Source organism: Mastacembelus armatus, chromosome 13 (assembly GCF_900324485.2).
Source record: "Mastacembelus armatus chromosome 13, fMasArm1.2, whole genome shotgun sequence".
NCBI classification, from domain to species: Eukaryota; Metazoa; Chordata; class Actinopteri; order Synbranchiformes; family Mastacembelidae; genus Mastacembelus; species Mastacembelus armatus.
The window spans coordinates 556,924-576,590 of NC_046645.1; the positions used below are offsets into that span (position 1 = coordinate 556,924).

General features: G+C 41.3%; 1 protein-coding gene across 1 annotated transcript; it reads right to left on the reverse strand.

Moving 5' to 3' along the window:
* Positions 1-1,357: 1,357 nt before the first annotated feature.
* pxylp1 (2-phosphoxylose phosphatase 1) lies at positions 1,358-18,000 on the reverse strand. Its single transcript, XM_026298950.1, has 6 exons — positions 17,869-18,000; positions 14,399-14,545; positions 8,185-8,373; positions 7,776-7,902; positions 2,866-3,005; positions 1,358-2,705 (listed from the first exon to the last, which is right to left on the reverse strand). The coding sequence occupies exons 2-6, from the start codon at positions 14,478-14,480 to the stop codon at positions 1,678-1,680; spliced, it is 1,566 nt and encodes a 521-aa protein (XP_026154735.1). The 5' UTR covers positions 14,481-14,545; positions 17,869-18,000; the 3' UTR covers positions 1,358-1,677.
* Between the last annotated feature and the right edge of the window lie 1,667 nt (positions 18,001-19,667).

A 19,667-nucleotide genomic window follows, 5' to 3' on the forward strand; every position in this document is an offset into this window, starting at 1 on the left:
TTTGCTTCTACTTTGGGATCGAGACGTGAACTGAACTTCAGGCTGTGACTAAGCAATTGAATGAAATGTGATTTTTAATCCACTGGTATTAGTGTTCAGATATTTTCATACTTGACATCATTTTAATGCCACTCCTGTCAAACAATAAAGTTCAGTGACTCCATGAATATGTACATTAGATTTCCAGGTCTTCATTTTAAGATACTTAAATTTATACAACTCACAAATCCCACAACTACCTTAGTCATGTATGCCTGCTCCCATAACAAAATGAAACCTCCTGCCCAGCAGATGACATTTGTAATCTCTCTGCAGCATCAATGACGTACCCTTTTATTCACTAGTGAACAGCCTCTAACTGCCAGAACAAATACAACGTCCATACGCTGCAAATGTAATTTACCCGACTCGCTCGTTACTGCGTTTTTCTAGTCAATACTCTCCTGATTCTGAGCATTTTGAAAGGAAAAAAGCAGTTCAAGCATGTCGAAGCACTTTTGAAAATGAGCTGTACAATTGATATCTTGTCAGCATTGCATTATGTTTCTAATGATGATGACACATGACTTGTCTAGCAGTGGGGGAACAGGCACTCAAGGTTTTTACATTTATATAAATGTATTGACTTTGTGCTCTGCCCCTGCAGCACTGTTGACAAAGTGGATAACTGATAGTAGCAGATGGCCCAGAGTGGGTCTGGGTCTGGGTGATGGAGCTAAGATGCCATCTAGTGGTCTCATGAGAACACTTCTTTCCCCTTTTTACTTCACACTCAGCTATAGTTAATTATAGCTCTATACTATTATTATCATAGCTGCCAGTTACTGTGTATACAATTTATATTTACAACAGCCATCAGCTTATAAAACATAATACTTATAGAATAAAACCACCCAACACTGGATTAAACAGTTAAAACAAGAATATGGGACTGTGGGATTCTTATACCAAAACACCACAACAAATACATTTACAATGAAAACATGAGCATTTATTTTACTATTTATGTGCTTTACAGATTAAACGTCTGTTCAGAATGTAGTACAAGATGGAGTATTCAGTAAGAAAACAAGTGGAGCGTGATCAGCTATATCACCAATTGTTAATACAGATGTACTGTAGTGAATCACGTCACACACTGATCATTTCAGTCGATGTAGAGTCAAGTACCGCAGTCAATCTTGAAGAAAAACAAACCTAAATAAAACTTAACACATGTCCACTAAAGCTCAAAGCTAAGTGACAGGTGTGTAGGTCATTTTGAATAATGTGGCCCAAACTAGCCCAAAGTGTATTTTCACTGCAAAGATTAACGCAGACAAACTATGAATGAGTCCAGCATAGTGTTTCAGTTTTCGTTCTTGCAGACATTTAAAAACAGTGGAACATTGGAATAAAGTGGCTAAGTGCTGTACAACATCCCTCGACTTATCTCTTACAGATATACTTGGGTAAATATTCGACTTTCAAAAAAGATTTTCATACAGGATTGTAGAAAGGTTAGAAACTGAAGACTCCTGGTATGATGTAAATACTGTGTTTCTCACAACTCACTTTGTGCTCAAAAAAGAAAGACGTGTAAAAATTTAAGACAATGAGCAGCATAAAAGTGCACCATCTTCAAAAGTGGAATACAGCTCTAATGCGTCCTTCCTCACTGACCCTCATCTCCATCTGTCAACCGTGGCGTCTGTAGCAGGCCTCCTGATAGGAAGTAGCATTGACAACACTGAACATGTCTCTCCTGACAAAAGACAGGAAGTTCTTCAGAGGGCAGAGGGGCTGGCTGGCATGGCGGTTGTGGGAGCGACAGAAGGTGGTGTGAAATGTCACGTCCTCACCGTTGTACAGCACCCTGATGAACAGCTCCCCAGCTTTTGCTTTAGACTTGTCACCTTTGCTACCCCTGCTCTTCGGCTGCCCCTGTGTCACTGGGGGGCTCTTCCACAGCTCAAAGACTACTCTTGCTGCAAAACGTGGGAACCTGGCTTCCTGCAGTCCCAGGGCGCTCAGCAGGGGGGCCATGGTAACATCATGTGCTGAGGAGAGGGTGAAGACCTCCTCGCCCCCCGCTCGAGGCGGCCTGCCGGCCTCACTGCTCTTGGCGACACGCTCCATCTTAGCAGCAGTTCGGTTGAGGTAGGGGTACATAGCCAGGATGGCGTATTTATGATACAGCCCCACTCTTCTCCGATCTATTTCATCGTCTAGCTGCTGCCGACGAATCACAGCAAACTGCGCCATAGTCAGGCATCCTCCAGTGCCGCTATCTCCTGCAGAAATGCAAGGGAAAGAAAGACCGTGGCACAGGTGGCAGAGCAAGGAGTCTATGGGGTTCGCAGCCCGGAGTTGGCGGGAAGGCAGCCCCAAAGTGCGTGCCATGTCAACATAAGTCCTCTCCAGCTCAGCATCGGCCACTCGGAGGCGATACTGCCTCCTCTGCTCCTCCTCCAGGTATTTGTTCCTGGCGGGGCAGTCACAGGCTGAGCCACAGAACAACGTGTTCCACTGGTGACGGACGGTCAGCTTCGTCCAATCAAAATCTGGGAGGAAGCCATAAAGGAAGGCCAGTCCACTCTGGAGAGTGCGGCTCTTACCTGTAGTCTCCACCCAAACCTGGCGTGGTGACCAATCAGCCGGGAGAAGACTGCGATGCTTATAAGCCTGGTGGAGGAGCTGACCACCATGCAGGTGTTGCACCACACCTGCAACAGGATGGCGACAAGACAGAGGTTGGCATGATATTGTTTAATTAAGAGTATGGAGGACAGGCCGGAGATACAAGCATAAATGAACACATAATACTGGTCTATGTTCGGATCTGGTGAATACGATAAAGAGAAGAACATCTGGTTCCTTGCCTACCTGTCTGTGTGAGTTCTCCCATTTCACAGACACTGTGGCTGGGCAGACGGGGAATAGAGCCCAGTGGCGACTCCCAGTGGCCACGTCCACCATGGCCCATGTGACTGATGAAGGAGTTCATCAGAGGGTGGGAAGGCTTCCTGAAGGTGGTAAATGATCAAACAAAGTGTGTATTATTCTAAAAAACTGCACAAGATGATCAGCTAGGATTCGGAGGGTGCTCATTTTTGCCGCTGTGCCAATTTAGTGGAAAACTCCAATTTATTCCAAGACTGAGGATGCCAATGCAAAAATGTTCCCCTATACTATGATATAATAATGCACCCGTATTAGAAGCAACATTTTCTACTTCTTCCGATACCGTCAAATGATGCACCTTGTACAAGCATTCACAATTAAAACCTTATTAAACTTAAGGTCCATTAGATACAGGCACAAATAGAGAGAAGAGCAAGTTAGTACCTAAAGGTTTTCTGTGTTTTAAAACAAGAAGACAGTCAAGAAAATAAACTAGTCAGTCATTTTTCCCCATCTAGTCAATTTGAATAACAGCAAATTACAAAAAGGTTCACACAATTTGCTTATGTGTCACAAATGTATAGAAATTTGTCCAATGAGATAATTTTGTTTTAATAAATTTATTTTCAATACACAGACAACTTCTTTCTTCATGGTCAGTAGTGATGTAAATGTCAGTACTGATGTAAATGTCAGTACTGATGTAAATGACGTCCACTCCCTACACCCACCACCAGGTGTCTCTCCAACACAACACTGCTGGGCTGCAGCACCGTTCAATATGAGTGGGTGGGAATATGGGAGATGGAGATATAAAAAGATGAAAGAATGTGCGGCCCTGGGACAGACACACACACACACACACACACACACACACACACACACACACACACACACACACACACACACACACACACACACACACACACACACACACACACACACACACACACACACAGTTTCCATAGTGATCATGGACAGGTTCCTTAAAAAAATACTGTCACTAACCTTATTCTTATGACTGTGGTGTGTTGTTTTTTTCCCTACATCATTTTTTGTTCCAAAATAAAAGCTTCAAGGCACTGCTCTGGTTCCAGATCTCCAGCCTTGGTTTTCTATTTTTAAGGGTATTGTTTCCTTTTGCTGTCACCATCACCTCTCTGCATTATTTTAATATTCACATACATAATAACGCTAGTATCACAAGCTGCACGAACACATGGGGCTGGTAAAACGAGCGACCACCACTGCTCCATTCTGCTCTGCCATCAACAGACCAGTTTGCTGAGCAGAGTTTTTGGGACAATCTTGATTTAAATTGGCTGTGCTTGGCGACTGGATGTCAACAGACTGTGGGCAAAGAGCCATTTCACCATCTATTAGGCTGATTGTTGCTAAGCAAAGATTACAGAGCCCACTTACATTAAGCAGGGCTTATTGTCACTGGACAGGACAGGGGAAGAGATTAGGGAGGAAGGGATGGAGAGATGAAGAGGTAGAATAAATGTGTAGGAGGAACAAGCATGACAGCAAATGACATGGTGTCGAATTATATGATGATGAGGGAGGAAGACAAAAGCGTGACAAAGGCAGCACTGATGGAAGAAGAATGGGAAAGGGAGAAGAGATGTGCCCTGCTGAAGAGCGCTCAGCTAACCGCAGACGGAGACAGTGGGTCGACAAGCTGGTGCCAACACACACACACACACACACACACACACACACACACACACACACACACACACACCACTGAGCTCTCTGTAAAGATCCAGCCCACAGCATATGCTAGTTCATATCCCTGTAATTACTCCCTGATCTAAATAAAAAACAGAGCTACCTACATTATTATGAGGACAAATAGAAATTGGCTTCTAATGTTCCTTGTGCTTACAAAACAAGAACATTCAATCCACAGATTATCTAAGAACATTTTGACGCTGAACCCAAGGAGCTTTACAAAGGTATCTAAGCACCATCAGCCCCTTATAGCCCTTTGTGTACATAGTGTCTTTATAGTGTCTGCACACAGCGTTGATTGCTTCAGTTTTCTTGCTGTGATGAAGCTATTAAATAAAACAAACACCACAAAAAGAAAGAGTGGGCATGACAACATTAGGATGGGAATTAATGACACAAAAGATGATGCAAAAGATTGAGACAAACCAGAGATTTGGGTAAAAGCTACACAAATAGTTCAACACAGAAACCTTTAAAGCTAAATCTTCTGTGATGTTCCTTCTGCCGTTGCTGTGGGCCAACGATTTAGTTGTTTTATACTGACACTATGTCTATTCTGTATATCACAGTGTCTTTGCATGTTAGATTTGATATGACTGGTTTTCATATGTAAGAGTCTCTGGATGTAAAATTGTACCATGTGGGCAGATTAATGTCTTTGGTAACATGACCCTGTGTCACACAGACAATATATTATAGTTGGGAGCCAAGTATTCAGCTTGAAGCTACAACAGTTGGCCACAGAATGGACCGCAGGAAGCAATGTTTGCTCAATAACACATTTGTGCTTTTTTAGGTTTTGCCCCCCCACACATGCACAAACACGAACACACACACACACACACACACACAGATTAAAAAAAAAAACCACACACACACTAAATGTCCAACATAATTGATTGTGAAAGCATCCCAGCCTCCATCATAAGAGGCTTTGGTGCAGGATGGCCTACTTGCAGCTTGAGTTCAAGGATGAAGGATATCGACAGCACCAATAATCAAATGTACATGAAAGATCAACTGGATCATACCAATCTGAAAGGCAACTGTGTGCACACTGTGCCAGTTCTAGAGATTACAATTTGCCTGCTCTGTCCAGATGTGCAAAGATGATGTGGCTGCAGTGAAACCTCATGCAAAATTAAGTCGTTGGTTAAAGCCAGGTACACAGCCCAGGGAAAAGGGGGTTGGCCACAGGGAATTTATTCACCATATGGTCTAATAAATCATCCAAGGTGAAATGGGCACACACATCAAACCCATTAAGCCAAACTACATTCTCTAAATAGAAAAAACAGCACAGTTTAAGTTAAGTTTAAGGCATAAATTTAAGGCTTAATGTATAAAGACAGAGCGTCAAAGTGCTGATATCACACATATACTAAAGATGATTTCCAGAGACATGTCAGGTTTGTATCACGAAGAGCAGCAGAAACAAAGAATGGAGTAAAATGAATTACATAAAGATAATATTAATTTGAGTGTGTATTTTCTGCCCATATTTCTGCAGGGAGTTGCTGCAGCAGCAACGGTTCTGCGTTTCAAGAGCTGCTGAGTGAGGGGGCGGCTCAAATCAAGTGGAATAAGACAATAACTCTGCCTCAAAAGACCACACACACAGACACACACACACACACACAAATGTTTTGTGTCTATATGTGTGTATTCATCTGCACCAAAGCATAAAAAACACATGTGGCAAAGCAAACTCACCCGCTATTGCTGACACATGCAGTAATACATGGAAATCAACAAAATGATGTGAAGATGTATCTGCTATGGTGCTTTTTAAATGTAATACCAATTAATTTCTGAATATCAAATGTGACACAAATCAATTACTGTTTTTGTTGTAAGCCCCACAAATGTTACAGGACATTAAAAAAAAGTATTTTTTCTTTAGCAGACCGAGCCTCGTTTCTGACAGCTGCTAACGAGCCAGCGGGTTTTGAAGGAACATATCAAAAGCCGTTGCAGTAATTGGTGTGTCTCACACTCTCCAGTCTCCAGCAGCTCTCCTTGTTTGGCATCAGACACAAGTGGCTGAAACTCTGCTGGGAAGTGAATTTAAATCCTAGTGGCATTTCCCTGAGCTGGTTTAATTAAAACTGTGGGCATGAAGCTTTTACCTTCAGACGCTAGAAACCAATGAAAGGTAGAAAGACATTTATTTGCTTTGTGTCTTCAGTGTTTTATAATAAATAGTATTTCGCAATATTTAAGTGTATTTTAGCAGCAACTACTCGGTCTCGTCACCAGTGATCCAAAAAGTAAAATTAAACCTATACCCATTAAATAGGCTAAGAAACATAACGGAGCCTTAATATTCACAAATCCCTTTGTTAACACAGGCATCATGTTTTTAGAAAACATGCCCTGCCTCCTTCAGTTTGTTCCAGTGTTACTTCTTTTATTACAAGCAAATATGCTGACAACACATTTACTGCGGTGGGTGTTTCTGCTCGAGGTGGTGGAACAAATTGTGTTTCCAGACTTTGTAAGGGCTCCTGATACGCGAGCTCCACTTTTACCATGTGTGTTCGGTTTGTGGGCACGAGACGCCACGTTATGGTGCAAATACAAGCACGTCATTTCGTATATTGTCAATATTGTCAGATGACAAATTCTCATCACTGCGAGGAACTATAAGGGTACATCACTGAGAATACAACACGGTCATTTATTGTACGCTCCTTTATCTTCTCTTCAGTGCCAAGAACATTTTTTAATTTCGAGACAAACGATTATTTTTGTTATCAATGAATTTAACTATTATTTTCTCAATTTCAATCAAGTTAATCATTTGATCGATGAATCACCAGAAAATTCCCATAAAATATTCGCAGATGACATCCAGTCCAATTAATGCCCGAAAAACATTAAAGTTACAAAATATTCTATTATTTACAAAGTTAATTTAAACGGTTATTAACTCCTGTTATCTTCTTGTATATTACAAATATGTGAAATGAACAATTTTCGTTTTATACGTGATATGATTACACTAATTAAGCCAAGCAGACGAAGACTCAAACCAAACAAACTGTTATTATATTAAATACTTTTTGACCCGCAGAATAACACGAGGGTTAAAACAGCTACTGATTAATGTCTTGATGCTCAAAGTGCCTTTACCTTTCTAATGTGTGTCATACCTGGTGGGCGACAGGGTGCAGTCGATGGCAGGTCGTTTGGTCTTGGGGATGGAGTAGAGCGGGTAGCGGTCTCCATGACGAATCATCACCTGGACAGACAGCAGCTTGTAATCAGCAGGACTGTGACCTGTCAGAGGAGACTCACATCATCAGCCAAATAAAAGCCCTTATTACTCACATTAATGACTTTGTTTATTGCAGTGAAGGGGTATTAAAAGAACATGTTCGTGTTCTCTCTGTAACAGTGTCCCCAGAAAAGGTTCTATTAAAAACATCACCCAGGTTTTGACACAATGAATCTGACCTCATTACTATATTAAGTATTTATTCACTGTCCATAAATTTAGGTGGTTCTAACAGTTTGAGAACTGGTCTTGAGATGGTTTCTGTGTCGGCGTACAGGTCTCACCTTCCCAGGCCTGCTCGGTGCTGTTGGGAACGTTGCAGTAGCCATAGGCCTCAGATATGGGGTTGGGCTCCTGGGTGTGAGGCACTGGGAACACTCTCTTTCTGCTCTTCACTAGAGCCACCCCAATGCCTCCATGTACAGCCTGGAAGGGCCGCTCCTCTACTTCAGGAGCGGTGGGGATCAGGTTCACTGCAAGATAAATAAATAAAATGAAAGTGACAGACGAGCATAAAAATTAAAAGACTCAGAAGGCAAAAACACCACACATGCTTCACAACACCAGTGTGCAGGCAGCGTAAAGGTTTTCAAAATAAAAGTCATGTGGCTACAAATACATTTCTGGAAAGCAATGAATTGATAATGTAAATTATTTAACACTTGATGTTTAAGATTTGCAGAAAATAATTCATAAATGAGAAGAAGGAAAAAGCATAACAGCATAATGACGAGTGCATAAAACCCATTCAACCGTAGCTTATCTCCATGTCAACAGCTCTACATCCGAAAACCCTTCACTGCGACCAGTGTGTTGCCTGGACACTAGTGACCTGTGACCTCTGGGACAAACCGTCCAATAAGAGCAGAGGTGTTGTGGGAACCGCAAGGCCCATTCATGAAGATCCAACTCTAATGAAAGAAGCTGAACCCATATCCCACCACAGCAAGTCAAATCCAATCCAATGCAAATCCTATGTCACACACATGCACGTGCGTGCGTGCGTGCGCGCACACACACACACACACACACACACACACACACACACACACACACACACACACACACACACACACCAGACTTCCAGGCTTCAGTCAACTGTGTAAATATTACATCCTGCTGAAGAGAAGGAAAGCAAGGCCCCTGTCTGTCTGCCTGATCATAAAACACCAAGAGCTAATGGCTTCTCATTTCTCTAACAACCCTCAGACCTGAATCAGCTCCTCTGAATGCAGTATTGTGTGTTCGGTGTTTTGCACAGCCTTTGTTAGCGTTTGCTCAATAACACAGTGTCCACGCTCTCTTCACGCCGTTTGGGCTCATAAAGTCGACAGCACTGCAGACTTAATCTACAAAATCTACGTTTTACGTTTTGGATTTAACTAATCCAAAGCAGGACAGGTTGAAATTAATAGAAGTGAAAGTTTGGAAGAACATTATTCTTCTGGACCATCAATGTGATCTACAAACTGCAGTTTACCCACCAGACAAAAACATAAATGCTCATTTGAGTGATTTATCCAACAAAAATGTCAAATCTGTACTGGTTCCAGCTACTTTCTGTTTTATAGCATTGTAAATTAAACATCATTGTCTATCGATAAAAACAAAATGTGATAAAGTGCAATGGAAACAGACTTGGTGAATAAATCATGATGTACAAGAAGCGTAAACATCGACTGGCGCTTCCACTCCGATGGGAAGATAAAAAAATTGCAGCAGAAGAAAACATCACATTCAGTTGGAGAAATGAAGGATTATCATCACTACCCATGTATCTCAATGCAGCTGCTAACACGTGCCTCATCGTAGTGGATGAAGATAGAAATTAATTTGTATTTTCTTTGGTAGATTAATCATAAAATCAGCTGAAGCAAAGATTCGGTTTATTAATTAGTCAACAACATTTTCTTCAAGCAAAAATTACTGTTTGGCTTTGGATAATAAACAGGATTTATTTGTTAACTAACCTTACCAGGTACGTGATCCCACTGGGGACTGGTCAATGTCAAAACAGTTAAGAGATTGAGAAGGTCAAAATTCAAGACTCAGGTCACAGAAACACAATTAGAGGCCCTCAAAGTCGATTTTAGGCCTGATCTTGTTAAGGTTTCATTATTTTTCAGCTTTGGACCTAAACCCAGAAAGAGCATGGCAAACTATCTTAAGGTAAATGAGAATCCATGCCATGGTATTATGTAGTAAAGTCTTCTTTGAGAGAGCTTTGAGTTTCGTATGAAGATTTCTGCATAAACTCACCACCGATGAGGAGGAAGAAAAGATGTGTCGAGACGGTGGAGACCATTTTGACGACTGCCTGGTAGTCTGAGGTCCGGCCGCACACACTGGAGCTCATTCAGTACCACAACCTGTCCCCTGCGCTGTGCTGCATATACTGGGCCCCCCCACCCCACACACACACACACACGCTGGCCTGAACTAACCAAACTTTTGGAGGCCAGCTCAGTCACAGTCACCTACACAATGGAGCTTTTGTAACTGGCTGCCCAACACAACCAAGTGCACACACAGCAACGGCACACGGCGCATACTTCAGCGCACACACACAAAAACACTTACGGCACATAACAAATCCGTGCACCAACACTAAATGTGGCAAAGGTTTAGGACTTTAAAAGTGTTTCCAACTTTCCATCCGCCGCCTTCAGATCCTGCAAATAAAGCACGAGGCTGTCAGAGTGCCTTCAACAGAGGCGTCAGCTCAATTTCACAAATCCCTTGAATTTCAATGCTTCGACACTACACACAGACACACACACACACACACACACAAACATGTATGCATATTACTGACAAATACAGAGCTAAACATAGAACACACTATTAAATCTTCCACCTCCTTATTGGTGTAAACTAATCATTCTCCACACAGACGTAGCTTCACTTGTAGCTGAAGGCAAAGAGGGTGTTCTGCCTCAAAAATGCACACAAACAAATTCGTAATAGCTAAGGCACCGCAGTGATTAGAAGGTGAACAGGTTCTCACAGAATGTGGTTTGACCTTAAATTATGAAGGTGTGTCCACACTTGCAAACTGTTCTGTACGGGGAGCACTGTGGTGACCAAAGCCCAGAGAAAAAGAGCGTAACAAATATTGAGGCAGACTAATTACTGTGTCACTGATGAACAGGGCTGCCTGCAGCTGTCCATCACAACAGACCTTCTGACGTCCTGCATTACATCAGATTAACACAAATGAAAACCAACTTCTCTCGTGCTCACAGAGACCTAATCAAAAAAAAAAAACCTATTTATAGCTGTACAGACAGAAATCTGTGGATTTGTAAACAATCTGCATGGACACCAACCTGATCCAAGCCCGGATTAAACATGTTTAATTAAGCACTAATGCTTGATAACACAAGCAAAAGCTAGGCATGTACTGAAAAGTCCCTGATTGGCATTTAATATAGAGTATCTGCTCATACTAAAGCTTTGCAATACACTTTTTGTCCAAATTTAATTGCAGAAGCACAGTGGGTTTCTTCCCACAGTCCAAGCTTATTCAGTAAACTAGACACTAAAATGCCAGAGCATGTGAATGCATGCATGTGGTAACTTCCACAGCTCTAGTTTTGGTTAGTTGGCTCAGATGAAGGCAAAACAAAAATAAGAGTCCACAGCTGTTACCACTGCCACAGTAAAAATGTCAGCACGCTAATGTGCAGCAGGTATAATAAACTTTAACAAAAGGTGCAGCTAAGGCTCATGGGAATGTCAGTTTTGACAAGTTTTGACCAGACAACAAGTTAAATGTCAGGAAATGGGCAAAAACCTAGAGTTTGTTAGATCCATATGAGACATGTTAGCTGTAATGTTGGTCTGTATTAGTCCTGGGATAGACTGGCAACCTGTGGAGGACCCTTTTTTAAAATGCATGCTGGGAAAGGCTTAAGCCCACACAATTTGGCATTGGACAAGCACATATCACACCAGAAAAGTGATGTGTACATCAGAACTGTTTGCTAATCAGCTCCGGATTAGGAAAACCGTCTAAATCACGGATTGTCTTTCATGATTACAACATTTTTCATGGTGTCCCGTGGGGTTTTGTGCAATATCATGAAGAAATGTGAACAACCTCCCTTCACGGTTTCATTCTGTAAAGTCAGATTCCCAGCTCTACAGTTAATGCTATTTGTCATGCATCTGTAGGAAGCTGGCTGTCAGACAGTGAAACCTAATCTCCAAGAAAAAAACAATACATCAGTTTGTTGTACTAAACAGCCCCAAGCCTTCGCAGCTACAAACACACATTGACATACACTATACAAAGTTCTTGTATAGAGAAACTGGTACATATTACCCAGGCAAAGCGTCTTCCCACTGCTGTGAGAGCACACCCTGGTGCCACAACATGAGGTTTGAAGAGACAACGTGTGTTTTTGGTGGTAAGAGAACACAAACACATAAAACGATTATATTAGTTGGCTGAACCAAAGCCAGAATGTTAAAACCCAGGAAGACCAAGACAGAACGTTAAGTTCCCCTGTCATCCATCCATCTATTCACCACTTCCTAAACATGACTCTTCAAAAGAGGTTGAAAAGGTTAGAGGGTGAATTAATTAAATGATTGACACAAACTAAAGTTATGTGCAACATGTTGATCAATTCATTTGGAAGGTTTTTAAGCAAATTCCAGGTGGATTACTGAGCCCTGTCACTCCAATAACACACACATCGGTTAGTGCCAGTTGGTGATTGTATCACCAATATTAACATTTATATAGAACTATATTACTCAAGAAGAATTAAAACCAGTCACATACTTGACATACCTGCCCCCTTTCCTTTCTATTTCATCCTTCACCGTGAATCTACCAACTCTCCTGCAGCACTTAACTCCCATCAGCCTCCACTTCACCTTTCCCTTCGCTGCTGCTCGTGTCTCAAAATAGCTCCTTTTCATGTTCCAGTCACTTTAATTCCCACTAATACAGTTTTCCTGTGTAGTTACTTTTCTCTGGGAGTCTCCCAAGGGTCAGTCACTGCACTTTGATAGGAGGCAGCCTGCAACCAGTGAGAGACATTTCCTCTGTCAATAATCATCATCCGTCAGTCTTGAGAATTGTCAACAAATATTAACAAACACATGGATGTGCTACTCGTAAAAGCCAGCAAGGAGACCAGGACAGACTGCAGATGAAGTAGGCCAGATGATTTGACAGTGAGCAAGAGCAGAGAAGTAAAATAAAAACAGCTGACGATCTATTAAACTTGAGGACGAACGTCAAACGCTTTCATCGTGTGCTTCCCCTGAATAACGGCTCCAATTCTTCTCTATGTGAGATAAATAAATGATCGCAGCAGCTTTGATCCCACAGGACAACTGATCAAAAAAGATTAGTCGATGGCTATTATGACAGTGAGCACTCCCACAACAAACAGTAGTATGTTAATTAAGAAACCACATAATCTGGTTTCCACCAAACAGGCATGCATGCAAATACCTCGCCATTTCTGCAGGGTAGTTTCACTCGTCTTAGCATCGTTTGCTGCCTCTGAGCTTTTTAAAAAGATTACAAGGCAGGAGAGGAAACATTAATAAGAACTTACACACCATCCTCCTTTTACACACATTATTATTCAGGTAAGGAGGGAGGGAGGTATGAAGGGAGTGATGGCTGATTGTGTTCATGGGTTCACAGACTAGAGGAATTTTTTTTTTTTTTTTTTACATGTGACTTTTCAATCTTGCATGACATTTAAAGCAGCAAAACAAAGAGAAGAGAAGGAAGTTACAGCTTTCTGTATCTACAGATTAGACGTTTCACTTTAAAAGAAAGGACAGTATCTTAAAATAGCTGATGATGGACAGCTCAGAAAACGGCAAAGACTAAGTCCAACATACCAGCTCTATGATTTATCAGTCTAAACCTATATATCTGCCCAGCTACAAGCTTACAGTTATGAAAAACACTACGACTGCACTGGGGTTTCCAGAAAATTAGCACAAAGTAGCTTCGTTTCCACACACAAATTTCCATTTGTACTGCATGCTACGCCTTCTTCATCACCCAGTGGTTTTCCAATTATGGCTGTGTGGGGGTTGCAAATCACAGCCAGTGCAGGACAGACATCTCCTTTGACCGAACACTGGTTTCCTTGCATTCACTGTGACTGCCAGGGATATGCCGTCTAGACAATATCTACAGGAGATGCTGAACAATGAGTTGGTGGGGAAAAGACATAATTGTGTTCAGCTAGTTCCACAGCACATGTGCTGCAACCAGCTCTCAGAGGTTTCATACCATCTACAGCTTCACTGTTGATGCCGGATATTTATAGGGACTCTATAGGGGATTCTGTTTGTTTTAGTATCATAGGGTCACTTGAATGGAAAAGCAACGACAGGATATGCAAGTATCAACACAAAGATATATGCAAACCAAACAACTGTGCAACTTTTCTGTGGACTATCAGGACATCTGAATATCATGTGAAAAGACAATAAATAAGCACACAGCGAACTTACAGAACTGGAGGCTCAGACTGATGATGGCCAGCGCGGCCCCACCCACCAACACCAGCAGGAGGAAGCGATTACGAGCCAGCATCTTGTCATGTGATTGGTCCACGTCCCTGGCTGTCAGCCATCCACACTACGGCCCATCCGTGCAGTCTGAAACACAAGGAGTGAGCTGATGAGACACCATATTATGCAGTAACAACTTTAGAACATGCCTGGTGTTCTAATTTGTAGGCCATTAAAATTATTATCTGAGGGCCTGATTAACAGTTGTCTTTGTTTCCTTATTAAAGATAATTATTAACTGTAAGATAATTTAATTATGAAAACACTCAGACGTAGCTAATTAATACAGGAGTTGTCAATCAGACATCACTGGATTACTTTGATTAATTACACAGACTCTTCTTCCTGTGACATTAAAGTCGCTTTATGAACATTTATTTTTAATGGACATTGGAGATAACAATATTCTTACATCACACTGAATCCAAAAATAACTTTATAATGTTTGTGTGTTAGATGAGGTGCAACTGATTACGCCAATTGCAGTGAAATTGCAGATATTGCAATTTGATGAATGTGTTTAACTTAAACTAAATTCCTGCTGTTTTCGAACCACTGACATGCAGCTTTCACCTCCTGCAGTATCTATATGTGGAAATGTCTGATAATCGTCCACTCCACAGACAGAAAAACATTAAGGGGATTCAAATACAATCACACCGCAAAAACGGAGACAGTGGCAGACGGGAGAAACTGGATCAGCACTACAGGTTTGAGGTGTTCATATACAGAAATTAGATTATTGAGATATACACACCACATGCTCCAACCACAGTTAAAGCCTCCCTTATGAAGTTTCCACAGAAATTCAACACAGGAAAGTTATAGGGATGAACTGATCCTGTCAGTCATATTAATACAAGCACGAATAGTGACGTTATAAAGCAGATCAACCAGATCAAGTCAGCCCATGTCAGGTGTAGCTTCCGCTTCTGCTCTTTTAATTCACAGCAGTTAATCAGCACCCTTAAGATTGAGCTTTGTGCAGGTGCTTCTTATAAATCCATTTTAAGGTAACAACAATGGCATTTCCAGTTAACTAATGTTACCAATCATTTACTTGCAGCTGTAATGTCTAATAGTATAAATCAGCAATTTGTGTTTATGAGGAGGTTGTTTTGATAAGAAAAAGAAACTAAAAACTAAAGTGGTTTGGTGAAAGTTTGGTCTAGAAATCATCCTGGGTTACAAATAGCCCACTTGTGGTAAAGTGGCCTGTAATTGCAGCCTCAGACTAAATAAATAAATCACTCATCAGATCTGTCCTCAATTAGAAAAGAAAAAAAAAAATCCCATACATGCATCACTGAATTCCTGATTTACTTTGGAACCCCGGAGCTTGAACATTTGAGAAAGTGCCGGCTCATATATCAACATGGATCAGAACACGGATAAAAAGAATCAATGCAAAAATCCGTCTGGGTCCTGAAAAAAACCTACATATTCCTCCCCCTTATCCCCGTATGGTTGGATTCCTCCAGCTATCGTCATTACATAGAAAGGTTTAAATGCACCATCACCACCAGTGACTAACATGACTTATTGATTTGTCTCCCTGAAGGCAGTCCATATTTAACTTTCTGTGGCTAGGTTGCTTAAGTGTACCGTCTCTGGAGGACACGATAGCGTAAGTCGCCCTATTATCTGACAGATTAACTGCTGATGGTTTGGGCCAAATCCCAAATTTACAAGGACACGTGGCACAGCCCTAACCACTACCAAACTGGTTGAAATACCATCCATGGGTCAGGCTATGAAATAACCACAGGTGTAGGAAATAACCCTTGCTCTTTTACTCCGTCTGTTACTACCATAACATATATAAATAAGGATTCACATGTATTATGGTTCACCTTCACAACTTCAAGCAACTGATCAAAAGCCAACGCTCAGTGACCTAACCAAATTGAACATATGCAAGTAAACTGTTAAACCATGCCCCCTTGGGTTTCAGCATCACACTGCAGTGTAATAGTCTGCACCATTTTTCAGCTTTACTCGTCCATCAACAGTCTGTAAAGGGCAAAGGGTTGGAAACTAAAGAGAAACACGAGGGAGGAACAAACTAAGACGGCCTTAAATGCAGCCCTACAACAAACCCTACCATTAAGTGGTCTAAAAATACGCCCAACCCAGACCATTCCAGGCTACGTCTACCCCAGATACAATAAGGCTGGATTCACATATACATTTGCTCTGCATTAAAACAACACTGGACTGTGTTGCTTCCTGCACCAGTGAAACAATTAAAATACGAACGTCCAGTAGGAGAAACACTGCTTCTGCTAAAATTGGACCCAGTGGACAGATTATGAGACAACGGGTCCCTGGGGACAGACACGGCTCCCGTCTCTAATTCACTTCTAACAGCAAAAGTCACCATGTGATTTGAAATTAAACTTCTAACTTCTTGTTTTTGTTTTGTTTCCTGTTTTTAGCACATTATTTTGCCACTTTTACTCGTCTCTATTTTCACTTGTTTTCTCCAGTTGTTTTACAGATTAGAGAAGTTTAATGTCTTTGGTGTTTTCTTTTTTGGCATTTTGTGTCAAGTTTTACTAGTTAGTGCATAGTTTTACTAGTTAGTGCATAGTTTTAGTAGTTAGTCCATAGTTTTACTAGTTAGTCCATAGTTTTACTAGTTAGTCCATAGTTTTACTAGTTAGTCCATAGTTTTACTAGTTAGTGCATAGTTCTTTTTCTCACTTTGTGCCTTTTTATTGTTCTTTTGTAGTCATTTGATTGAAGAGAATCAAACCAGTCCCTTCAGTGTTCTCTGGTCCGGGACACCCTGGTCCTTTGGACCAGCACCGCCGCCTGCAAAGACTCATCTGTGGTTTCAGGCTCTCACACCAAACCCCAGTCAAAATGTTGGAACTTTAATGTTGTGATCCGCATGAATCAAGGCATAAACCATTAAAGGACATGTTTTATCTTCCAGGACCAATGAAGCCTCATTTGTCCTGTTCGTCGGTACAAGGATCTGGAGTCTCCATCTGGTAATAAGTCCAGAAAAACTTAAACCATTTCTTCACCAGACTGCTGGTTAACTAGTTAGACCACAGTCAACTAGCTAGTTAGCTAGCTGTTAAGTAGTTAGCCATCGGTTAAGTAGTTGGCTATCAGTTAACTAGTTAGCTCGCGGTTAGCTAGCTAGTTACCTACATTGATTAACGTGTGTGACGACAGAGCACGTCCCTCGCATGTGGCTCTAACTTTTGATTTTCACTAACTTACCTGTTGCTTCCATCTCGGCTCGTGTCGATGCTTCGTGTCGCTGTGGACGAACCGCGGCAACAGATTAAACCGCCACATCAACACGTTACTCGACCGGACAAAACACCGAACACCCGAACACCTGAACACCTAAGACCGAAAACGTGACGTAAAACGTCCAGGTGTCTTCTTACCTGCAGGACGTGAGCGTGTGAGAACACGACACCACCGGGTGAAACACTTGAATCCAGCGCTTCGGTTCCTCCGGTCCGACCGACTGGCGACCGCGGCAAAGCCCCGCGTCAAGCCCCGCAACCTGAAGGGAGACACTTTCTGTGGCAACTTTCAAAATAAAACGCTTTCTATTTACGAATGGGATACGGAATGTCTGATGATTTTTAAAATATATATTTTTAATAACTATTGTAAATAAATAATAAATAATAATCCTAGCATTTCATGTAGGCCAACTTTGTGGGATGGCATTTTCGTTTGCAGTCATTCGGGGGGTTTTATTGGTATTATTGATATGGTATTATGATCATTCCTCTGTGTCAATCACCCGCAGAACCACAGGTTCTGGTTTTGTTTGGAGAACAAAGGCCAATAATACAATATTGTTTTGAAAGCAAGATGTATTGTTTTCCGGGTTTCATTTACTGACTCTTTTTCATTTGGCAGTTCTGAAATCACAAATTTGTGTCTCTCAAAATCCCAACCTCATTGCTCCATCTACTGGAGCTGAACCAGCAATGCACCTGTTGGCTTCTTATACTGACCATGGCACATTTATTTTCTGTATTTACTGTAAACCATGTTTTTTTACTAGAGATGTGAGGAGCTGTCTCTTGTTTTGTTTTGTGCATGAATGTCCTTGGCAATTGAAATGTGACTTTGAAGTAGCAAGTGTAGTCAATGCCTCTTTACTCTAATACTGCAAAGTAAAAGTCCCCTCATAAGCATTATTCACACAGCTGTGTTTGGAAATGTCATCTAGATTTGTTTCAGTGGTGTATTCAGGCAAAGTCTAGAGGGAGGCCAGTTTTTGAGGTTTAGCACAGACCTATTCAGATTTGGCAAATGCTAAATCTGCTAAAACATCTGTAACTTGCACATACCTTTAACTCTCTGACATCCCTGACATGCAAACCACTCGCCACCGATATGGATTACATTACATTACGCAGACTGTCGTCAATACACAGGCCACGTCAACTGCTCTATTTCCTAAAACCATCTGGTGCATTCGCATTTGAAATCACAATTGCTATTTCACAATCTGAAACCAGAATGCACAATGTGTTAGAGTTAGATATGAAAACAACTAAGCAAACTACCATCATAACTGCTGTTTGCTCTAATTCTCCTGTTATGATGCTATGTGTACATCACTGCCATGACCTTGTAAAGGATTTGAGGGAAAATGTCTATTAAATCTTCCTTTTACTGCTGATAGCCCAAATAAAGGACTTGGACCTGACATCACTGTTAATGTCACTGAACATTTGCAATGATACAAACGGTGCTGAGACTTTGACATGACATTATGTGTTAACTGCCAACTACAGCAAAGACGTCTAGACAAAGAAATATAAAAGTTATTTTAAGATGTAATCAAAAATCTTGCATGCTGCAGGATTTTTTACAGAAGTTTTATTATTCATGTATTGGTTTAAGCCAATAAAATGTTCATTTTTGGAATACATTAATAGCCATGTCCTCTATTCTTCAATAAAGACCTACAAAATGTTTTCCAGACAAATTTTAAGCTTATAAGGGGAAAAAGTTTTGTACTCTGGCTGGAATATTGCTATAAATCTCCTTTACAATCTTTTACAAATGTTGTTTTTAGCAGAAAAATGAGACCATTCTGGCACAAACAGCTGCAGGCTTTGTGTGCTGCTATCAGCCCTTCACTGACTACCACATACTTCTATGTACCACAGTATATTTTCAATTCTGCCACTGGTGGGGCCAAAGTCAAAATTGTTCT

Coding starts and splice junctions, on each gene's coding strand:
- pxylp1 (XM_026298950.1), bottom strand. CDS start 14,480: ATGCTGGCTCGTAATCGCTTCCTCCTGCTGGTGTTGGTGGGTGGGGCC. Junction 8,374..14,398: donor CAGTCTGAGCCTCCAGTTCT/GTAAGTTCGCTG, acceptor TTTATCTTGCAG/TGAACCTGATCCCCACCGCT. Junction 2,706..2,865: donor GGGAGAACTCACACAGACAG/GTAGGCAAGGAA, acceptor ATCCTGTTGCAG/GTGTGGTGCAACACCTGCAT.